The 20,351-nt window shown below is 37.5% G+C and overlaps 1 protein-coding gene across 1 annotated transcript in view; it reads right to left on the bottom strand.

Annotated features, from left to right (window-relative positions):
* Positions 1 to 20,351, bottom strand: part of cacna2d2b (calcium channel, voltage-dependent, alpha 2/delta subunit 2b) — a 30,886-nt gene that overhangs the window by 5,626 nt on the left and 4,909 nt on the right. Inside the window, exons 2-29 of the mRNA XM_016241906.1 lie at positions 19,312 to 19,393; positions 17,300 to 17,416; positions 17,165 to 17,224; positions 16,562 to 16,606; positions 16,106 to 16,229; positions 15,899 to 16,030; positions 14,432 to 14,489; positions 13,129 to 13,179; positions 12,952 to 13,051; positions 12,425 to 12,586; positions 10,448 to 10,558; positions 10,167 to 10,245; positions 9,995 to 10,044; positions 6,006 to 6,095; positions 5,816 to 5,881; positions 5,653 to 5,727; positions 4,173 to 4,247; positions 3,522 to 3,593; positions 3,230 to 3,301; positions 1,932 to 1,993; positions 1,767 to 1,843; positions 1,630 to 1,690; positions 1,432 to 1,529; positions 1,069 to 1,104; positions 593 to 691; positions 378 to 469; positions 224 to 271; positions 70 to 141 (exon numbers count right to left, since the gene is read on the bottom strand). Of these exons, the coding sequence (XP_016097392.1) occupies positions 70 to 141; positions 224 to 271; positions 378 to 469; positions 593 to 691; positions 1,069 to 1,104; positions 1,432 to 1,529; positions 1,630 to 1,690; positions 1,767 to 1,843; positions 1,932 to 1,993; positions 3,230 to 3,301; positions 3,522 to 3,593; positions 4,173 to 4,247; positions 5,653 to 5,727; positions 5,816 to 5,881; positions 6,006 to 6,095; positions 9,995 to 10,044; positions 10,167 to 10,245; positions 10,448 to 10,558; positions 12,425 to 12,586; positions 12,952 to 13,051; positions 13,129 to 13,179; positions 14,432 to 14,489; positions 15,899 to 16,030; positions 16,106 to 16,229; positions 16,562 to 16,606; positions 17,165 to 17,224; positions 17,300 to 17,416; positions 19,312 to 19,393 (2,266 nt within the window). The remainder of the gene's footprint in view (positions 1 to 69; positions 142 to 223; positions 272 to 377; positions 470 to 592; positions 692 to 1,068; positions 1,105 to 1,431; positions 1,530 to 1,629; positions 1,691 to 1,766; positions 1,844 to 1,931; positions 1,994 to 3,229; positions 3,302 to 3,521; positions 3,594 to 4,172; positions 4,248 to 5,652; positions 5,728 to 5,815; positions 5,882 to 6,005; positions 6,096 to 9,994; positions 10,045 to 10,166; positions 10,246 to 10,447; positions 10,559 to 12,424; positions 12,587 to 12,951; positions 13,052 to 13,128; positions 13,180 to 14,431; positions 14,490 to 15,898; positions 16,031 to 16,105; positions 16,230 to 16,561; positions 16,607 to 17,164; positions 17,225 to 17,299; positions 17,417 to 19,311; positions 19,394 to 20,351) is intronic.

The raw sequence follows: 20,351 nt of genomic DNA, 5'->3' as shown, positions 1-20,351 counted from the left end.
CATGAATCACGATTAATCTCAAGATTTTTTGTGCACTTAACAAAAGTTGGAAAAAATCGGAGCATCCACCTTCTTCCAGTGGTCTCTCTGATTGGACATCACCAGGAAACCTCCGTCATCGATCAGGTAACACAACAAATCCTGAAACATAACATCTACATTCAAGACCAGATCAACTGACACGATGTTATCATGCAGAGTTTGTGTGTGCAGTTTCTCTCACATCGCTGTTCACTTCACAGTCCATCTCACAGGATCTGGAGGGGCCGCACTGCACAGCACAAACAGGAAGATACGATATCTCACCACACTTCTCACCACAATGTTAGAAGATGATGTTTTTCTTCCATAATTCCTTTTTTCCCGAACAATCGTACCTTATGTGCGGCCTGTCTGCTGTCTGATACGTTGCTGGCAAGGATCTTGAACTTGTCGACCCAGGCCTCCAAATCCAGTTTGACGCCGACCACTATAAACAGGAACACAGATGAAAACAGTCAGAGACAGACCAGTTTCTAAAGTGATTTTCACCTCTTGATTGCTGGTTTATCAGAGAGCGAATGACAAAAGCAGCCTATTTGCAGAAACACACCTGCAGGCTTCATGGTTTTGCCCCCGATCACAACCTCCACGGCCGTGGTGACCAAAATCCCCACAGTGCCGTTCTCTGAGATTAACAGATCATCCATAGCTAGACACAAACATCAGAGACATTAAAACAGTGAAACACTTTCATACAGGGCTGAATATCACACATATTAATGTATAAAGTCAACATGAGATCAAAATAGACTATTTACTTTCTTAAAATATGTTCCTACTTAATTTTACATAATTTATGCATTTTTCAATAGTGGTTGAACAATATGGGGTGCCTGATATATAATATGAAATGTAATGATCGCAAAAAAAACAAACAAACATTTAATTATGGCTGCTGGGATTAGATATTGCTAATATAATACTGTTATTTCATTGTGGGTCCTGTGATTGAAAAATCAGCTCTGTGATAATTAATTACAGGGCTGTAATATTTAGTAATCAGTGTTTATGTTGAAATATTAATTAATCCATAGTGAAGGTTATGAATGAGACCCTGATCACCTGTGAGCACCATTACAAAACATTCAGTCATCAGCTTCTCACAGTTCACTGATGGATTGATGATGGGAGACAAACGTTTTGCTGAATTCATCTGTGTGAGGCAGCTTCACATTTCAGATGGCGAGAATATAAAATTATTAAATTATTAACATTTTATTATAAGTTCATGATGATTCATTAATTCGATTATTATTTTAAATTTGACGAATATTCAAAATTCTATTTTTTTTTGACAGCCCTAATAACGAGTACTTAATATTGAATTATTATGCCTGTAATATTGGTAATATGGTGTCGTCCTCTGGTCTAGAGGTGAACGTTACTTACAGTCTTCAGATTCAGGTGAGATCTCCACCATCAGAGACAGGAAGTCCGCCAGGAACTGTGTGTTATTCTCAGCCATCTGCAGACGCTTGCAGTATTCTCTATACACAGAGAGAGAAAGAGAGTGGATGACCATACATCTACACAAAACACACAATATCTCAAACCAGAGGAAATATCATAACGGATGGATGTGCATACCTGGGAGCTAGAAACACGTGACCAGCCGACTCAAACGAGTTCGGCAGCAGAGACTGTAAATCTGAGAGAAATGCGGGAGAGATTATTTAGAATGAAACATCACACAAAACCTCATCCATATTAAATGAAAGACTCACACTGCAGCTGTAACATGACATCGCTGAGATCAGCCTGGATGTAATATTCACTGTACGGAGGAAGTACCAGACCCAGACTGCAGGGGGCGGCACATGAAAACAAACCACGAGTTTAGCATGTTTAACGTCAAACCTTACGATCTGAACAGCCGAATCGACTCGTACCTGTAATCAGTGTCGTTAACGGCCGTCCAGCTGTACATACGCATGACCTCGTCAATGTAGCGCTGCGGGAAAACATTTCATTATCTGACATTTTCATGCAAAAATTGTAACATTTCTTAGGACTTAGCAGAAAATGCATAGATCCCTGTACTATTCGTGCTAATATGTAGTTTCTAAAATGTATTCAACCTCAGACCATCCAAAGAATTTGTTTCTTCATGAGAACAGATTTGCAGAAATGTAGCTTTACATCACTTGCTCACCAATGGATGCTCTGCAGTGAATGGGTGCCGTCAGAATGAGAGTCTGAACAGCTGATAAAAACATCACAATAATCCACACGACTCCAGTACATCAATTACCATCTTGTGAAGCGAAAAGCTGCGTGTTTGTAAGCAAGACATCCATCATTAAAGCTTTTTAAATTTAAACGGTCAATTCTGGCCAAAATACAAGTCCATAATAAAAAATAACGCTAAAGTCCATCTCCTGTTGCCCTCTTGACCTCATATCATATTCATTGACATATCTTTTATTACTGTTTTCGCATGTAAATGGTGCTTGATCTGTGCATATTTCTCTCCTGATTCAGATGAGACGACTTTCTCACTTGAGAAAGCAATATTATGGATAGAGGACTCATGTTTTAACTGGAAGCAACGGATTAAATTAAAAAACATCTTAACGATGGACTTGTTTCTTACAAACATGCAGATTTTCACTTCACATGACATTAACTGATGGACTGGAGTGGTGTGGATTACTTGTGGATTACTGTGATGTTTTTATCAGTTGTTTGGACTCTCATTCTGACGGCACCCATTCACTGCAGAGCATCCATTGCTGAGCAAGTGATGTAATGCTACATTTCTCCAAATCTGTTCTGATGAAGATACGAACTCATCTACATCGCCGATGTCCTGTGGGTGAGTACATTTTCAACAATTTTTTTATTTTTGAGTGAAGTATTTCGAATGAGTTTTAACAATTAAATGTATCTAGATGCCACAATTTTAATGCAAACACGCGAATAAATTCATTTGTGGTATTAAGACGTAGTTGTACGTCAAAACTGGAGTACTAACTTTCTATGTACTTTAAAATTAACAGTAAAATAACGTGTCTGTACAGCAGTTATGCAAATTGGGATGCTGCCAATCAGTGACATCATTTGAGGCATCATACACATGTAGATCTGAAGATTGAATCTGTAATTTTGAGCCATTTATAGAAAGTCATGTCCCAGATATCACACATGTCCTAGTTTCATCTGACACATTAATGGCACACACACTTGCCTCATCCATTGATTTAATTAGAGTTTTGATTGTCATCTCTCCCGATCGGCCATCAATCATTTGCCGACGAATCTAAAAGAACCGAAAGCAGATGTTAAAACTAATCCATGAGCTCCTGCTGATTTAACAGAAATGATCAGACAACTGCTTCAGCCAAATGTCATATTTAACACATGAAGTGAGTGTGCTGGTGCCGCCCACACCGAAAACAATGATTCATTTGTTATGAACAACAGAGGAAGATGCAAGTTCAACGAGGACAATCAGCGCTTTAGGTTAGTAAAGACTGTACCTCCTGTTTGCTGCTGTCTTCTACTTCTGCATCCAGGAAGTCCAGCGTCACGGGCTCTGGCAAATCCTCTTTCTCCAAAACCATTAAAAAAAAAAAAGTTACCTAATATTAAAGTTAACTAAAATAATATACTTAAAAAAAAAATCATTTTATTTCAGCTAGTTTTAATTTAGTTTTCTTTAATTATTTTAAATTACATTTTTTAAAATTAAATAAAACATTATTTATATCTTATTTATTTTTATTTGAAAAATAAATAAATAAAAAATATAATATATATATATATATATATATGTTACTAAAATAACATTGAGACAAACACGCAATCATTTTCAATTAAAATCATTTTCAAATAAAAATAAAAATGACAAAAAAAAACTATTATATATATTTATATATATATATAGTATATATAGTAACATATATATAAAATGTTATTAAAATAACATTGAGACAAACACACAATCATAAGCATGAAATTTACAAAACCCGTCCTGAACACATCTGGGTCATATTGCATCCCCAAAATAATACGAAATACAAAAATGGACCGTTGTGGCATTATTTCCATGACAAATAAATCATAAAAACACAAATTAGTGTGATTGTGCTGTGATTTCTGATGGAGCAGATGAAGAATCAGAGTCTCACTCGAGGCTGCAGGTTCGGATGCATCAGCACGTATCCATTTGGGTCGATGGCAAAGATGTATCCGTTTGCTCCCAGCTACATACAGAGAGAAAGAAAAAGAGTCTGTGATGATGTTTTCCTTTTCTACGGAGCCCAGCACATGGCATGCAGGAAAAAAATAGTAGGTTAAATCGTGTGCACGATTTACTATTTCATTCCCCCGATTTATAAATTGTGCGCACGATTTACTATTTCGTTCCCTCGATTAATAAATTGTGGCACGATTTACTATTTCGTTCCCTCGATTTATAAATTGTGTGCACGATTTACTATTTCGTTCCCTCGATTTACAAACTGTGCGCACGATTTACTATTTCGTTCCCTCGATTTACAAATTGTGCGCACGATTTACTATTTCGTTCCCTCGATTTACAAATTGTGCACACGATTTACTTTTTTGTTCCCTCGATTTATAAATTTGTGTGCACGATTTACTATTTTGTTCCCTCGATTTATAAAATTGTGTGCACGATTTATTTCGTTCCCTCGATTTACAAATTGTGCGCACGATTTACAATTTCATTCCCTCGATTTATAAATTGTGTGCACGATTTACAATTTAGTTCCCTCGATTTACAAATTGTGTGCACGATTTACTATTTCGTTCCCTCGATTTACAAATTGTGCGCACGATTTACTATTTCGTTCCCTCGATTTACAAATTGTGCACACAATTTACTTTTTTGTTCCCTCGATTTATAAAATTGTGTGCACGATTTACTATTTTGTTCCCTCGATTTATAAAATTGTGTGCACGATTTACTATTTTGTTCCCTCGATTTGCTAAATCGTGCACACCATTTATAAATCGAGAGAACGAATTAGTAAATTGTGCCCACGATTTAGCAAATCCAGGGAATTAAATAGTAATCGTGCGCACGTTTTAGTACATAGAGGGAACGAATTAGTAAATCGTGCGTACAATTTTATTTATTTTTTCTTGCATGTCATGTGCGGGGCTCCGTACTTTTCTTATTATGAAGGGATGAAAAACTAACATTAATAGGGAGTTTTTCAGTAGCCAGTGACTTATATAATGACAATGTACAATGTAAAATCAATGATCGCAAATTAAACATCCAAAAAATTAATTTTTTTAATGCAACATTAACTTAGAATCCACTCTACATATCTGACAAAACAGTAAATATGCTTCAACTGTTATAAAGATTTTGGAGCCAACACATTTTTATTGATTAGACAAGCAGTCTATCATTACAAACTAGAAGTTTTAATAATATATATCAGACACAGATTCCTAAAAAAATCATATTAACCACATTTTAAAAAACATATTGGTGATATATGTTTATCATAAAATAACAAATTATAATATAACAAAATCACTTAATCTAAACAAGGTTTTGTTAACCTAGAAAAACGAAACTGTCGAGGTAGCTCAGGGTATCAGTCATAGGTTTTTCAGTGTCAATGACCTCACCTTGTATTGTGGCGTGAGTCTCTTCAGCTCATCCAGATGAACGTCGACCCCCATAACCCCTAAAATCAGCTGATTCTGAACACACAAACACTGCCGTCAATGATGTGATGTGAACACAAGAGAGTTCATTGTCAGTGCTGATCCGTCATTGACTGAGCGTCACCTGAGAGTTTCCGTCCACAGTGAGGTTGAACACCGGCATTGTCCCCGTCACCACCAGCCCCAGACCCTGTTAATGAACCACATCACACACACTCTTCAGACTCACAGGGTTTTATGAGGCATCAGAGTATGACGGAATCTGAGCGGGCCGTATGTTTCACACACAGCAGGCGGGTCGAAGCGACTCTCACCAGCGCGTCCTGATAGACGTTGGTCCATTGCACCTGCTTGGCACTTCTTCCTGCCAGAACCATGGGGCGGCCCAACACGTCCAGATATTCCTGCCACACACATTCATTTAAGCATTTTACCTTTCATTAATACGCCATCCGAGTGTGTATTAGGGCTAAGTGATATGGCAAAAATATAATATATAGACTGATAATTTTTGATAATTTCTAAATGGAATATCTCAGTATTTATGTATTTGCGCTGAAATAAAAGAATGTTTTTTTTCTATTCACAGGAACCATAAAATGTATACCACGAGAAAAAAAAAACAGTCAAATTTCATTCAAATAATCAAGGCATGCTTTTGTTTTACTAAATGAACATAAGGGATGATGATGTTTAATTTTAATAGAAACAATTATAATTTAATTAATTACATACACCAATATGACGATACGTACTAATAAACATTAATATTTACTAATATATATTTTAATAAAACCAGAGACTCCCATCATAACATTTTTGATGCGCAAATTTTATGAAACAAATCAGTAACAAATCGATTCACTGTGACAAACACTTTGAACAGAGTCACTGAAATGAATATGTAAACGTATCAATTCACTGAATTTTGAATCATACTTGTGAACTGAGAGACGAGTGAAGTGCATACATTGTAAAAAACAAATCACTTACTAATCAATTTACATAAATAAAATGATTCACTAAAATAAATAGTGTCAGAATCAGTTTGAAATACACTATTAAAGCATTTGATGCTCACAATCTTGCGAGTTGTGGGAATGAACATTTTGTGAGTGATGCACATGTTGTATAAAACAAATCAGTTATGAATCGATTCAATGAAACGAAAAAAAATCAAATGTACCAACTCAATGAAATTTTAATCAGTTTGAATCACACTATTTTTTTCTCAAACTTGTGAGTTGTGGGACAACAAACATCTTTGAGTGACATAAGCAGTGGCAGAGCTAGAGTTTTATACATGGGGAGGCCAAGGCTAATTCAGGGGGTCCATAGACTATGACAGAAAACCAGTTTATAACTCCAATCTGGCATAAAAAAAGCATGAATAAATCCTACGATTTTACTTCACATTTGTCACGAATCCTGTCTATAAACTTCCATTCACTCACCACCAGAGGTCACTCATCCATCATATTGACTCTCTCACTACACAGACTGTTACGCGTCACCACGGACTACATTTCCCATCATCCATTGCACTGATTGCACACAGCTGTAACCAATCACACACCCTACATAAGCCATGGACGTGTTCAAGTTATGTTGGATTGAGGTAAAGAAGTAAACATTTTTTTATTTTATTTAGTAATTATTATTTTTTAAATTTTTTGTCCTCTTCTTATGAAAGGGTAAACACTCTGGTTCACACTCCAATACAGTAGGTGGCGATAATTCACCTTAACATTGGTGCTACCCGCCATAAAACCAAAGAAGAAGAAGAAGAAGAAGAAGTTATGTCGGATAGATCGTATTTACGAGTTGAACGCACATGAACGCCACCACAAAGTCGTTATTACGAGTGGGAAACTCGAAATTTTCTTTAAGCCCAGTGTTTCCGAGTTGGGGGCGTGTCAATGAGAAACATGGCAGAATCGTTGGATGCAACATCTGTAGTTGACAGTAAATTTTTGTTTAAATTGATAGTTTAGTTGTCCTATAAACTTAAATTGGTCATGTTCTTGTTACACAGCTAGTTAATGAAATCCAAATAAAAAAAAATGCTATCATTTTTGCACCTATAGGTGAAAAATCTTTTGATTTGCCATAATGCATGTTGCATTTAGCTAACAGCTTTTTAAAATGGCTGTATTTTAGCATTTGTTGATGCTGAAAATCAGTTATACTGGGATCCTGGTCTAAAAAAAATATAAAAAAACGCAAAACACACCTGATGCGAATTCTTTGCTCTTCATTTTCTATAAGCAGAGTTAACAGACCCTGTTGTATTTTAATGTAATTTATTAATAGAAGGTACATCGCCATCTTGTGCTGGCTAAACTGACTTGAATGCACCTGACGTCGTAATTATGACTTGTCAACTCGTAAGTACGAACGTCCCAGGAGGACTTGAACACAGCATTCCTCTCTCTCACTGCCGAGTATTGTTTAGCGTATATCACTCTTCTAGCGATAGCTGCATTACGGAGCCATTCCTAGTTCTAGTCTTAGTCTATAGTCACTTCGTGTAGCCTTTTGTCTGTTTCCTGACCTTCTGCCTGTGTTTCTTGGATTAACCCTTTGTCTTGCTGTTTCGGACTGTTTGTACCTCGTCTGGACTATTGCTCGTGTTATTGGATTACCCCTCTTGTCAAGCCCTCTGGATACTGTTCGCCGATCGAAGACCCATGCTAGCCTTAGGAATATTCTTTGTCTTGCCTGTGATATACCTGTGTTATCTGACCAATGCCTGTTTATTGACCACACCTTTGTAAATAAAGCCTTGCACATGGATCCGCACGTCTCGCGTCTCGTTTGCCCCGTAACAACATTAACCCACATTAGCTATACAATCCTATACCGTAACTTCAAATCTTAGTCTATTGAAACTTACTTCTCTTATTTCTATTATCTGATTAAGCAGCGGTTGGAGCAAAAGATCTAACATTAACTTATACAGTGAATTTTGTATGTTGTTCAGGATACCTAATACTTCAGCTTACTTCAAACAGGGCTGCCAACTTCTGAGTTCAGCCTGGAGTGAGAATTAAGCCTATTGGTGGGAATAATTAACAAGCTTGCAATTAAGCACGTAATTGTTTCTACATTTTTCTAAACTAAACTATACAGGGAACCATTGTTAAGGTTAAAAGTAACAATTGATTTGTATACAAGTTTATATTAGACCATTTTTATAATAACTTATCTATACTTTCTTATTAATTACAAAAAAAAAAAAGAGTAATTATATGAGTAAAAATATAATGTCATTTTTCATACTAGTTTATGGAGACTGAATGGATTTTCTGAGGTTATGTGACAATGTTTTGTCAATGTTTCAAGCTGCTGTCTTTCCGCGGTTGAGACACTCATTGAGTGATCACATGAGACAAAGTACATTCAGAAAGTCGCAGTGTATCTTTCAACATATCCTCGGATGATCATTCATGTTTATTTCATGCTAATTAGAAAGCGCTCCTGCTTCGCTTGAACTAAGGCAAAGTGGGAGCGCATGTGAACCGTCCCACCACTAAAGAGCTCCAAAATTCTAATTAATATTTGACATTTTTAAAGGGGTCATAGGATGCCCATTTTCCACAAGTTGATATGATTCTTTAAAGTCTTAATGAAAAGTATGTAACATAGTTTGGTTAATTTCTCAATCGTAGTGTAAAAAACACCTTTTTACCCTGTCAAAAACAGCTCTTTTCAGATCAAGCCGTTTTTGTCATTTTCCTTTAAATGTTAATGAGCTCTGCTAACCCAAAACGAACAGAATTTTAATGCTGAGACTTTGTTTCCTATTATGAAAGTGCCAGTGCCCTGGACACCCCTCTGGCTCAGCCACTGCACATATGTTCTACAAAACAAATCAATTACAAATCATTTAATTGAAATAAACACTTTTCCACTGAAATGAATCAAATGTACAAAATAATTTCAATAGTGTGCATTGCTTTGAATCATACTATTGAAGTGTTTTATTGCTCTCAAATTTGCGAGTCCACAAACATTTTTGAGTGAAGCACATATGCTGATTTACGAATCGATTCACTGAACACGCCAAACTGACTAAATCAGACATACCAGTTCAAATGTTGTTTTTGCTTCTGAAATTTGAATCAGTTTGAATCATTCTACTGAAGCGCCTCATATGTGCGATTTGCGAGACACCAAACGATCAAGAAAATAGTTACATTAAAATTGAAAATCAAACGAATGTTCACAATGGTGCTTCATTTTAAATTGCCAGCCATAATATGAACACTTGCACACATTAATGTGTGTGTGTGTAGCTCACCTGGGTGTTAATCCTTATAGCACAGATGGAGCGGATCTCAAAATAGTATCCTGCCGAGACAGAGATGTCACATGTAATTTCTGTATAATTCAACATGCATCACCACATAAGTCAACTTGTATCATCACAGTACGGCAAGGTTTTTTTTTTTGCGTCTGAGCATGTGTCTCACCCTTATTAGCACATGCGATCCACTGCAGCGGAGTGACATCATAATTGTGCTGCCCCACCGAGAACGTGAACACACGAACCTGCAGAGACCATCACATATCCCACAATTACCCCGGCAAATTAGACAGGAAACGAGCGGTTTCGCTGGAGGAAAGGGCTAATTATGAGGAACAAGCACTTCCAGAGGACAATGGCACACCAGAAATAAAAGACGCTCAACAGAGAAAGAAGATATAAATCATATCATGTCATGTGAAATGGTATGGGCGGTGATGATCAGACCGTCTTATTGGGCCAGTTGTACTGCTCAAAGATGTCCTGAGCTCGGTCCTCCCCTCCGTCAGTAAATAACATGATGATTTTATTACAGTTGGCTCGAGGAACATTTGTCTTCTGCAGGAGAACGAGAAACAGAAAGAGAGAAGATTGGAATACTGTGTCCGAAACAAAGAAATAAATCATCACATTTCTTTAATCAAATGAACTATGTTTTTTGTTTTGACCTTGTTTATATTTTATAACATTATGTACATTATGGTGCAATTCTTAAAATGCAAGTGAATGGGACCCATTTTTGAATGATTTAAATGCAGAAATTTGATGCTTATAATTTTAAGGGAGCAAGTTTAAACTTGTGTATTATTTAAGCTGAAAAGCTATTTAAAGGATTAGTTCACCCAAAAATGAAAATTAGGCTGCGTTTTATTCCCCCCCCGATGCATCCTAGGTGTATATGACTTTCTTCTTTCAGACGAATCCAGTCGGAGTTATATTAAAAATTGTCTTTGATCTTTCAAGCTCTGTCGTTGCAGTCAGCGGGTGTTGCAGTGCTTCAGTCCAAAAGAAGTGAAATAAAAAGCACCTTTCCATAAAAAAAAGTGTCTCACGCAGCTCCGGGGGGTGAACAAAGGCCTCCTGTAGCGAATCGATGCGTTTTTGTAAGAAAAATATCCATATTCAAAACGTAATAATCACTTGAATCTAGCTTGCATCAGCAGTTGTACACAAAAGCAGTTCCGGGAGCATGACGTATGAGGTCAGCGTTGCGCATGCGCCGGTGAGTCTCGTGAAAACCAACGTTTGTTTAAATGATCAAAAGAAGCAAAGTTTCCTTACTTTAGCAAAGGAAAACCAGTCTCCTCTTGGCTTATATCGAAATCCTCCGACATTCTTCTTTACAAATCCTCGTTTTGTACTTCTTATTTGTGGCCGTTGTTTTGTTTCGATCTCTCCACGTGCGTCACTTCTGACCGGCGCATGCTCAAAGCTGACCTCATACATAATTCCACCGGAACTGCTTCCGTTTTACAACAGTGAGTGCAAGCTAGATTCAAGTGATTATTACGTTTTGAATATGGATATTTTTCTTACAAAAACGCATCGATTCGCTACAGGAGGCCTTTGTTCACCCCCCGGAGCCGTGTGAGGCACTTTTTTTTTATGGAAGGGTGCTTTTTATTTCACGTCTTTTGGACTGAAGCAATGTAACACCCGCTGAGTGCACCGATAGAGCTTGAAAGATCAAAGACAATTTTTTATATAACTCCGACTGGATTCGTCTGAATGAAGAAAGTCATATACACCTAGGATGCATCGGGGGTGAGTAAAACGCAGCCTAATTTTCATTTTTGGGTGAACTAACCCTTTAACTCACGATTTGCCTTGAGGTCCTTTTTGACCTTGGAGCGGTATATAACATGTCTAAAAAATGCATAGTTTTAGTATGGGAACCAAATTTCGGAAATGTGTCACGAATAACCAAAATATATATATTTTCCACATTTTTTGAAAACATTTTTCAAGAGACATAAGAAAAAAATAGTTACATATTTACGGGATAATTTTGCCCCAGATATCAACTGAGGCTTTACAAGTGATGTTATGCATATTTGTATGTTATGAATCAGGTACTATATGATTTTAATACGAAATTAACAAGTTATGGATGTTTTACAAGATTAAATTACACCATGTCAAAACTGACTCAAGAAGTCGAAAAGTTTTATGCATATTTTAAAGGCATTAAATTCTTATTTTTACAGTTGTTTTAGAGTTTATGGTGTTCCGTTATGGCAATGAAGTTGTAAAAATGGATATAACTACACAGAAAAGGTTAGTAAGTGATTTTTCTGCACTAAAATAATGTTAATACTAATACAGCATTTTAACATTTACAGATTGGCTCAATTCACTTCCATTGTAAGTTCCCGACTGTAACTGATTTTGTCGAGTTGTTGCGTATATTGTGTTCAGACTCACATTTAGCAGCTGATTAAAGGCGAAATGAAAGCCGGATTTGTAATCGGTGGTTCCTTTGGCCTGCATCTGCTGCACAGCCTCTTTAAAGATCTTCTTATTGCGCACGTTCGCTTGAACCAGGTGCTTAAAACAGGGCACCACAGCCTCAGCCTTCTCATTGAACTACGACAAGAAAGAGAGAGAGAAAATGTAAATATACAGCTTAAAAGAGCTGAAAAGAAAAAAGGTGATTATTTAACACATAACTAACTTATTTAGCTTAATTAAAGCATTTTTATTCCATTATGTCTGCAAATATTTTTAGAATATTTTATCAGCTGATTACCAAGTGTGTAATTTTTTCAATGGATGATGCACTTTGAAATTTGAGTAAAATATTGAGTAAATCCAGCATTTCTTTTTAAATGTTTCCTGCAAAATATGCATTTCTTTGGACAATTCGGATAGATATTGTCCACGAAAATCCAAATTGGGCTATCAAATCAAAGCTACTTTCAAAATCCTGCAATCAAAAGTAGCTGACTGACCCTGGCCACATTGACGTAATCGTCGTCTGAGAGTGTGTCGAGCATTTCCATGACCGAAGCTTTGATCAGTTTGAGAGTGAGTCCACTGACGCTTCCGCTCCTATGAATGGGAAAGATGTCAATGTTAAACAAAACCATGCAAACATAAAGCTTGTAAGAGGACACACAAATACTCACACGTCTACGAGGATGACCATATCTTTGGGCGATGACGCTCCTTGAATGTACCTTGAATGAGGAAAACAGCGATACAAGTTTAAGCATTAAGATCCGTTAAGCCCCGCCCTCAAACCTAAACTGACCAATCAAAGCTCAAATCAACTGCCTGACTATGCACAAAAAAGTTTATTTACTGTAGGTTTACTGGACAGTTTGACCAATGATTAGAAGTCTCCAAACGCAGATACTGGTTCACTGAAAGAAACAATAATCAAACACTTGAAAGGAAATGCATTACCACGGTCGGCGTCGTACATCATAAAGGTCGATCTTATCTGGCGCTCTCCAGGGAGCAGCTACAAAAGAAAATATGTTACTTATTTGGCACATATGTGGTCTCTAGAGGTCGACTGATTGATCAGTTTTGCTGATTAATCGGCACCGATAGTCCATTGCTGGAACAAGTGCGAAGCACTATTTTAGTTTGCGTTCAGAATCCATTTTAAAGGGGGTCATATGATGCGATTTCAATTTTTCCTTTCTCTTTGGAGTGTTACAAGCTCTTGGTGCATAAAGAAGATCTGTAAAGTTAGAAAGACTAAAGTCTCAAATCCAAAGAGATATTCTTTATAAAAGTTAAGAGTCAACCACGCCTACCTAAAACGGCTCGTTCTAACACACCCCACATGTCTACGTCACGATGTGGGAAGATTTGCATAATGCCACCCAAATGTTCACGCAAAGAAAGAAGGCGTAACTTTGATTCTCGCTGTAGTATTGTTGCTGCCACCACCGCCATGCCGTGAAGACGCTGTGTTTTGTTATGAAAGCGAAACTACTTTGTTTGGTCTTCCAAAAGAGGAAACAACTAGAAATCAGTGGTTAAGTTGTATTTACAACACTGTTCCGGAGCAGTTCAAACCAAATATTCAGATGTGTACAGCGCATTTTATGGAGGACGAGGACTGTTTCCTGGGAGAGTAGCCTACAATGCCGGTGTCTGTTTCTATAAAGTGGGGCAATTCCAACTTTGCAAGGACAGTCTGGTGCTTTTGACTCACAGCCTGTAAGTACATTTTCATATTTAAAGAATTTGCCACTGATGATTCAAACGCGAGTTTTGAGCAGTGTAGAGTAGCGCTTGTTGTTTCTCTGATCACAAATGCAGACATGGTTTTATGTTTACACGGCGCGATACGCAACACAACGCGTAAAAAGACAGTATAAGTCAATATAATCAGTAATTATGTCCCCACTGGATGCAACAAATGCGGTTCACTGAAAGAAACAATAATCAAACACTTGAAAGGAAATGCATTACCACGGTCGGCGTCGTACATCATAAAGGTCGATCTTATCTGGCGCTCTCCAGGGAGCAGCTACAAAAGAAAATATGTTACTTATTTGGCACATATGTGGTCTCTAGAGGTCGACTGATTGATCAGTTTTGCTGATTAATCGGCACCGATAGTCCATTGCTGGAACAAGTGCGAAGCACTATTTTAGTTTGCGTTCAGAATCCATTTTAAAGGGGGTCATATGATGCGATTTCAATTTTTCCTTTCTCTTTGGAGTGTTACAAGCTCTTGGTGCATAAAGAAGATCTGTAAAGTTAGAAAGACTAAAGTCTCAAATCCAAAGAGATATTCTTTATAAAAGTTAAGAGTCAACCACGCCTACCTAAAACGGCTCGTTCTAACACACCCCACATGTCTACGTCACGATGTGGGAAGATTTGCATAATGCCGCCCAAATGTTCACGCAAAGAAAGAAGGCGTAACTTTGATTCTCGGTGTAGTATTGTTGCTGCCACCACCGCCATGTCGTGGAGACGCTGTGTTTTGTTATAAAAGCGAAACTACTTTGTTTGGTCTTCCAAAAGAGGAAACAACTAGAAATCAGTGGTTAAGTTGTATTTACAACACTGTTCCGGAGCAGTTCAAACCAAATATTCAGATGTGTACAGCGCATTTTATGGAGGACGAGGACTGTTTCCTGGGAGAGTAGCCTACAATGCCGGTGTCTGTTTCTATAAAGTGGGGCAATTCCAACTTTGCAAGGACAGTCTGGTGCTTTTGACTCACAGCCTGTAAGTACATTTTCATATTTAAAGAATTTGCCACTGATGATTCAAACGCGAGTTTTGAGCAGTGTAGAGTAGCGCTTGTTGTTTCTCTGATCACAAATGCAGACATGGTTTTATGTTTACACGGCGCGATACGCAACACAACGCGTAAAAAGACAGTATAAGTCAATATAATCAGTAATTATGTCCCCACTGGATGCAACAAATGCCTCGTTTATAATGGTTTTTACTGGTTTTGTCTCATCGCGCCGGGGCACGGCATCACAGTATGGTAAGGGGCGTAACATTTCCATCACACGCTTGAGGTATTCGGCCAATCACAACGTACTGGATAGCTGGCCAATCACAGCATACCTCACTTTTTAGAATGATGAACTTTGTAAAAATCGAAGCGTTTCAGAAAGGCGGGGCATAGAGGAGAAACAATAATGTACATTATGTGGAAAATAATGTGTTTTTTGAACCTTAAACCGCATAAACACCAAATACACAAAATAATGTTATTTTTAGCAATGTCATATGACCCCTTTAAAAAACTATCGGTTGATAAATCGTATCGGCCAGTGTGGTCCAACCTAGCTATCGGTATCGGCAAAATTCACTATCGGTCGACCTCTAGTGGTCTCAGGCTGCAATCCGATTGGTTGGTATCACAATTCACACAAAACAAACTGTGATCTGCCTCATCATGCACAGAGTTACCTGGATAGTATCTTGTGACGCCGGTGGCGCTACCAAATGCTTGCCAGAGCAACGATGGGTCGTCTCTGCTGTTCTCTATGAAGACTCGCTCTAACGCCTGCGTCCAGTTCAGCTCGTTCAGAATCACCGGAGCTACCGACAGACAGATACGTCATGAACTCTCATTGACTCATACAGAGATCTAATCGCATCAGTCTGGTTCCTCACCGCCTTTGTAGATGTCTGTGGGGATCTGGACGGCAGTGTGTGAGTAATTCACATGGTTTTTGAAGTTCGGATCATACACAAACTCCAGTTTCAACGACATCTGGGAATCAATGTCCTCACCGTCCTGATGAGAATCATGATATAATCAGAGTCCATTGTTTCAGCTTGAGTTTGATCTTCACAATCATTGTCATATGGTGATAAATGAACATGCAAAATAGTACTTTCGGAGTTAGAAGTTTGAGAATCCAGCTTCTAAAAAGAAATGGTGTATGAATGCATGAATATTTTCTAAAAACATACCAAAAAAGCATCATTTTCCTTTACATTACATATGCTTTTCTTAAAATAGTTCGCAGGCCCACTTTTAAACCATGAAAATCTACACTGAAAGTCTTGCATTGTAAGATTTGTTACGGTCGTTTTCTCATGGGCGATAGATAGAGATGTACTCACATAGTCCATCTCTGCTTTAGAGTTATAATATTCAATATTTTCCTCCTGAAATAAACACACACAGAACAGAGATACAAAAATCTGCTGTTTAGGATCAGTTCGAGAACCTGAAGATTCAAATACAGATGTCCTCCACATGACAAACTCTTAGTTTAGCACAATTCACTTGTATGATCATGTGTGGTCAGTCGAGCTGAACAGCTCTAATGAGTCAAATCAGTCAGAAAAACGAGACATCGCAATCTATTGGGTTTAAACAGACCCTCCAGCTACAGACTCACAGAAATCATGACTCACAGCGTGTGTGTTTGTCTGTAAAGCAGAGAAACATAGATGTGAATGTCAGAGGAAAAAGAGCATCAAGTATCGCAGATGAAAAAAAAAAGTGCAGCGTTCGATTCAAGAATGAAACGCTCGAGAGGTGCGATTCATTTTAATGAATCAGTTGAAACAATACAGGAGTCATTGGTCTGAATCAACTCAGATGACTCACACATGCAAAAGCAATGTGATAAATGAAATTTCAAACTGTGCAAAACATATTGTGTAATGCACATAAGTGACCATAAAAACCATGAAGTGGTGAGGTTAAAGTCATCTGACCTTGATTCCATCCTGCCACCGATGCTCTTTCTGAAGACGCTCTGCTTCACTCGCAAGTTTCTGGAGGAAAATACAGACCAGAACCGTCAAAAATGATCCTTAAGGAAATGCGTGTGTGATTTTGTGTTTTCTTACCTCAAGCGCTTTGCGTTTCTTGGCCAGCAGTCTCTCGATGTCAGTCGCAACTTTCTCTACGATTTCTCGAGGGTTATTTCTGACCAGACTGAACTGCCTTCTCTTCTCACTGTAGATCTGAAACATCATCAAAACATCCTCTTGATGATATATATATATATATATACACTACTACCATTCAAAAGTTTGGGGTTGGTAAGATTTTTTAAATGGTTTTGAAAGAAGCCTCTTTTGCTTACCAAGGCTGCATATATTTAATTAAAAATACAGTAAAAACAGTAATATTGTGAAATATTATTACAATTTAAAATAACTGTTTTCTATTTGAATATCTATAAAATTGTAATCTATTTTTGTGATCAAAGCTGAATTTGCAGCATCATTACTCCAGTCTTCAGTGTCACGTGATCCTTCAGAAATCATTCTAATATGCTGATTTGCTGCTCAAGAAACATTTCTGATTATCATTTTCAGCATTTTTTGATCAATAGAAAGCTCAAAAGAAAAGCATTCGGAATTTGATTTGGAAAAAAAAATTGTAACATTGTAAATGCCACTTTTGATCAATTTAAGGCATCCTTGCTAAAAAAAAAAAATCTTACTGACTCCAAACTTTTGAATGGCACATATATATTCTCTTGATGTACTAAATATACTAAAGAGGATCCATCAGCTGGGGGAAACGGTGAGTGAGCTGCATGTTTGTGCTTTGCATTATTAATGCTCATCACTGGGAAACCCGTGTAACTTCCTGTCAGACGTGACGCACTAAAAATAAACTCATTTTGCAGTGATTCCACCTTGTGTAAATGAGTGTTTGCACTCCAGTGTGAGGTGCGAGACAACAGCTGCTGAAAATCCAGCGGCGTGACTGAAGCCTGAAGCCTCATTAACCCGGTAAATAACCTCCGAGTCAAGAACGAGAGCTGTTTAGAGCTCAGATCAATACAGGAACATCAAGCACACGCACACTTACACACTGACAACTTGAACTTTCAGACGCAGCGTTTAAACCAAGACAATGAGTCAAGATGAAGCCCATGAACTTGTTATCCCAAAGAAAAAAAAAACAATAAAAACAATATTGCAGCAATTACACAATCCAATCTAGTCCTGCTGGATAAAACGAGACTCAGCTTTTATTTAGCAATGTTTATCTGTTTGCATTGTTTTGGTTCTCGAATTTGAAATATGCAAATGTGACAACGGCACAAAATTAGAGCTGAATGCAATTTGCACACCACAATTTTCCATCCTGTATTTCATTTTACTTTCAGTTTTTCCAACTATGATGTTATTCCTCATAAATTAAATACATCACAACAAAAAATGTAATGCATTATCAGTGATATTTAATGGTGAAAATGTGAACAAAAAATGCATAAATGCATCAAAATGCATTAAACAAATGCACACTCAGAGAAATATGAGTCTGTAGAGATGGAGAGACAATCAAACACTCCTCTTACAAAGACTGATGAAAGTCGAGGTCAGAGGTCAAGTGTTAGGGTCAAGAGCATTATCCAGGGTCAGGATGGTTCAGATGACACATGATGTGTATTCCTGCTGATTAAAATCCCGCCGGTTTTAATCTCATCTCTAGAGGTTCTTCATTAAAAGATCATTAGTTATCATTAGAAACCTGTTTATCTTCAATAATAATGATGACCTAACAAATAATGCATCTACAAACGTTCTGGTTATATGCCTGTATTGATCATCATCAGCAGTGAAGCATTCTGTCTACAGCACTGTGGCATTCTGGGTAAATGAATGAGGGGCGAACCATCTGTTCTCTCTCAGTGATGTGAGCAGACGCACACACAGAGCTTCATGATGCATTCAGACGCTGTAGCCTCTCGGTGGTGGAATGGCAGGATCATTATATTCTGCAGGAGTGTCTGAGTTCTTCATTGTTCGTGGGTGTTTGACATGCGAGCCAGACCCACGGTAATGAGCACACGTTTGACAGAGATACTGGAAAAGCCACACACACACACACACAGTCTTACCCCTTTCAGTTGTTGAGCGCCACTGATGTGCTGCAGGACTCTGTCAATCTCCTGTTCAATGCGACGAGCCCAGTGCATGATCCTACACAACACACACAATAGACAAACACAGCTACTGCTGTAAGTTTCATGACAGAAATCAGGAATTTATATCACTGTAGCTGTATATCTCATACATATCATATACATTTTTATATAGATTTACAACAAAATAACAAAAGAATGCCATGATATATCCACCTAGTGATATAAATCCCTGATTTCTGTCATGAAACTTAGCATAATATATATATACAGTATATATATATAAACGGTGGGGATAAAAACACCCCGCGAACCCGCTCCGGCGTCCCGATCTAAATCAAATGATACGTGATACGCGATCCGATTGGAGAGCTGAATCATTTCGATGATTGCATTGGTTTAACTGATTCGGAGTTTCAAAAAGCTCTGTTGTGTTCTTTGCTCGCTTTCTCTATATAATTTATTTGTTGTTTGAATAAGCGTGGAAATGAAATCATTACAATTAATAGGCCTAACGTACAATGTTTTTTTACTAAACTGTGATCACGTTAAATACAGTTTCCGTCGTATTAAAAACAAAACAGTTTTCAAAAGCATCCTCCCTCTGTTTTTTTTCACAAATCGCACCCTGTATATATATATATATATATATATATATATATATATATATATATATATATATATATATATATATATATATATATATATATATATATATATATATAGGATTGATAGCGGAGCAGAGCAAAAAGTGTCAAAAAGAGTAAAAAAGTAAAGTAAAAAAAGAGGAGAAAACAGCATTTATATAAAACAAACAATTGTTGATAATTGCAATGCAGGCCTAGTATTTTGAGCGGATCCTTCCGTGTAATTGCCGTGTAACTTGCGTCTGAGTTGTCTAGTGAAATTGACCTCAGGACTACAGTGTAATGAACTATTGCTGCAGCCTGTAGCGCGTTGACGTACTGGATCAGATCCATTACGTACTGGATGTTTTACATGCATGCACTGTAGTA

The sequence above is a fragment of the Sinocyclocheilus grahami genome, unplaced genomic scaffold (genome assembly GCF_001515645.1).
Source record: "Sinocyclocheilus grahami isolate Dianchi unplaced genomic scaffold, SAMN03320097.WGS_v1.1 scaffold639.1, whole genome shotgun sequence".
In the NCBI taxonomy this organism is placed as follows: Eukaryota; Metazoa; Chordata; class Actinopteri; order Cypriniformes; family Cyprinidae; genus Sinocyclocheilus; species Sinocyclocheilus grahami.
This window is presented reverse-complemented; position numbering and strand designations above follow the sequence as displayed.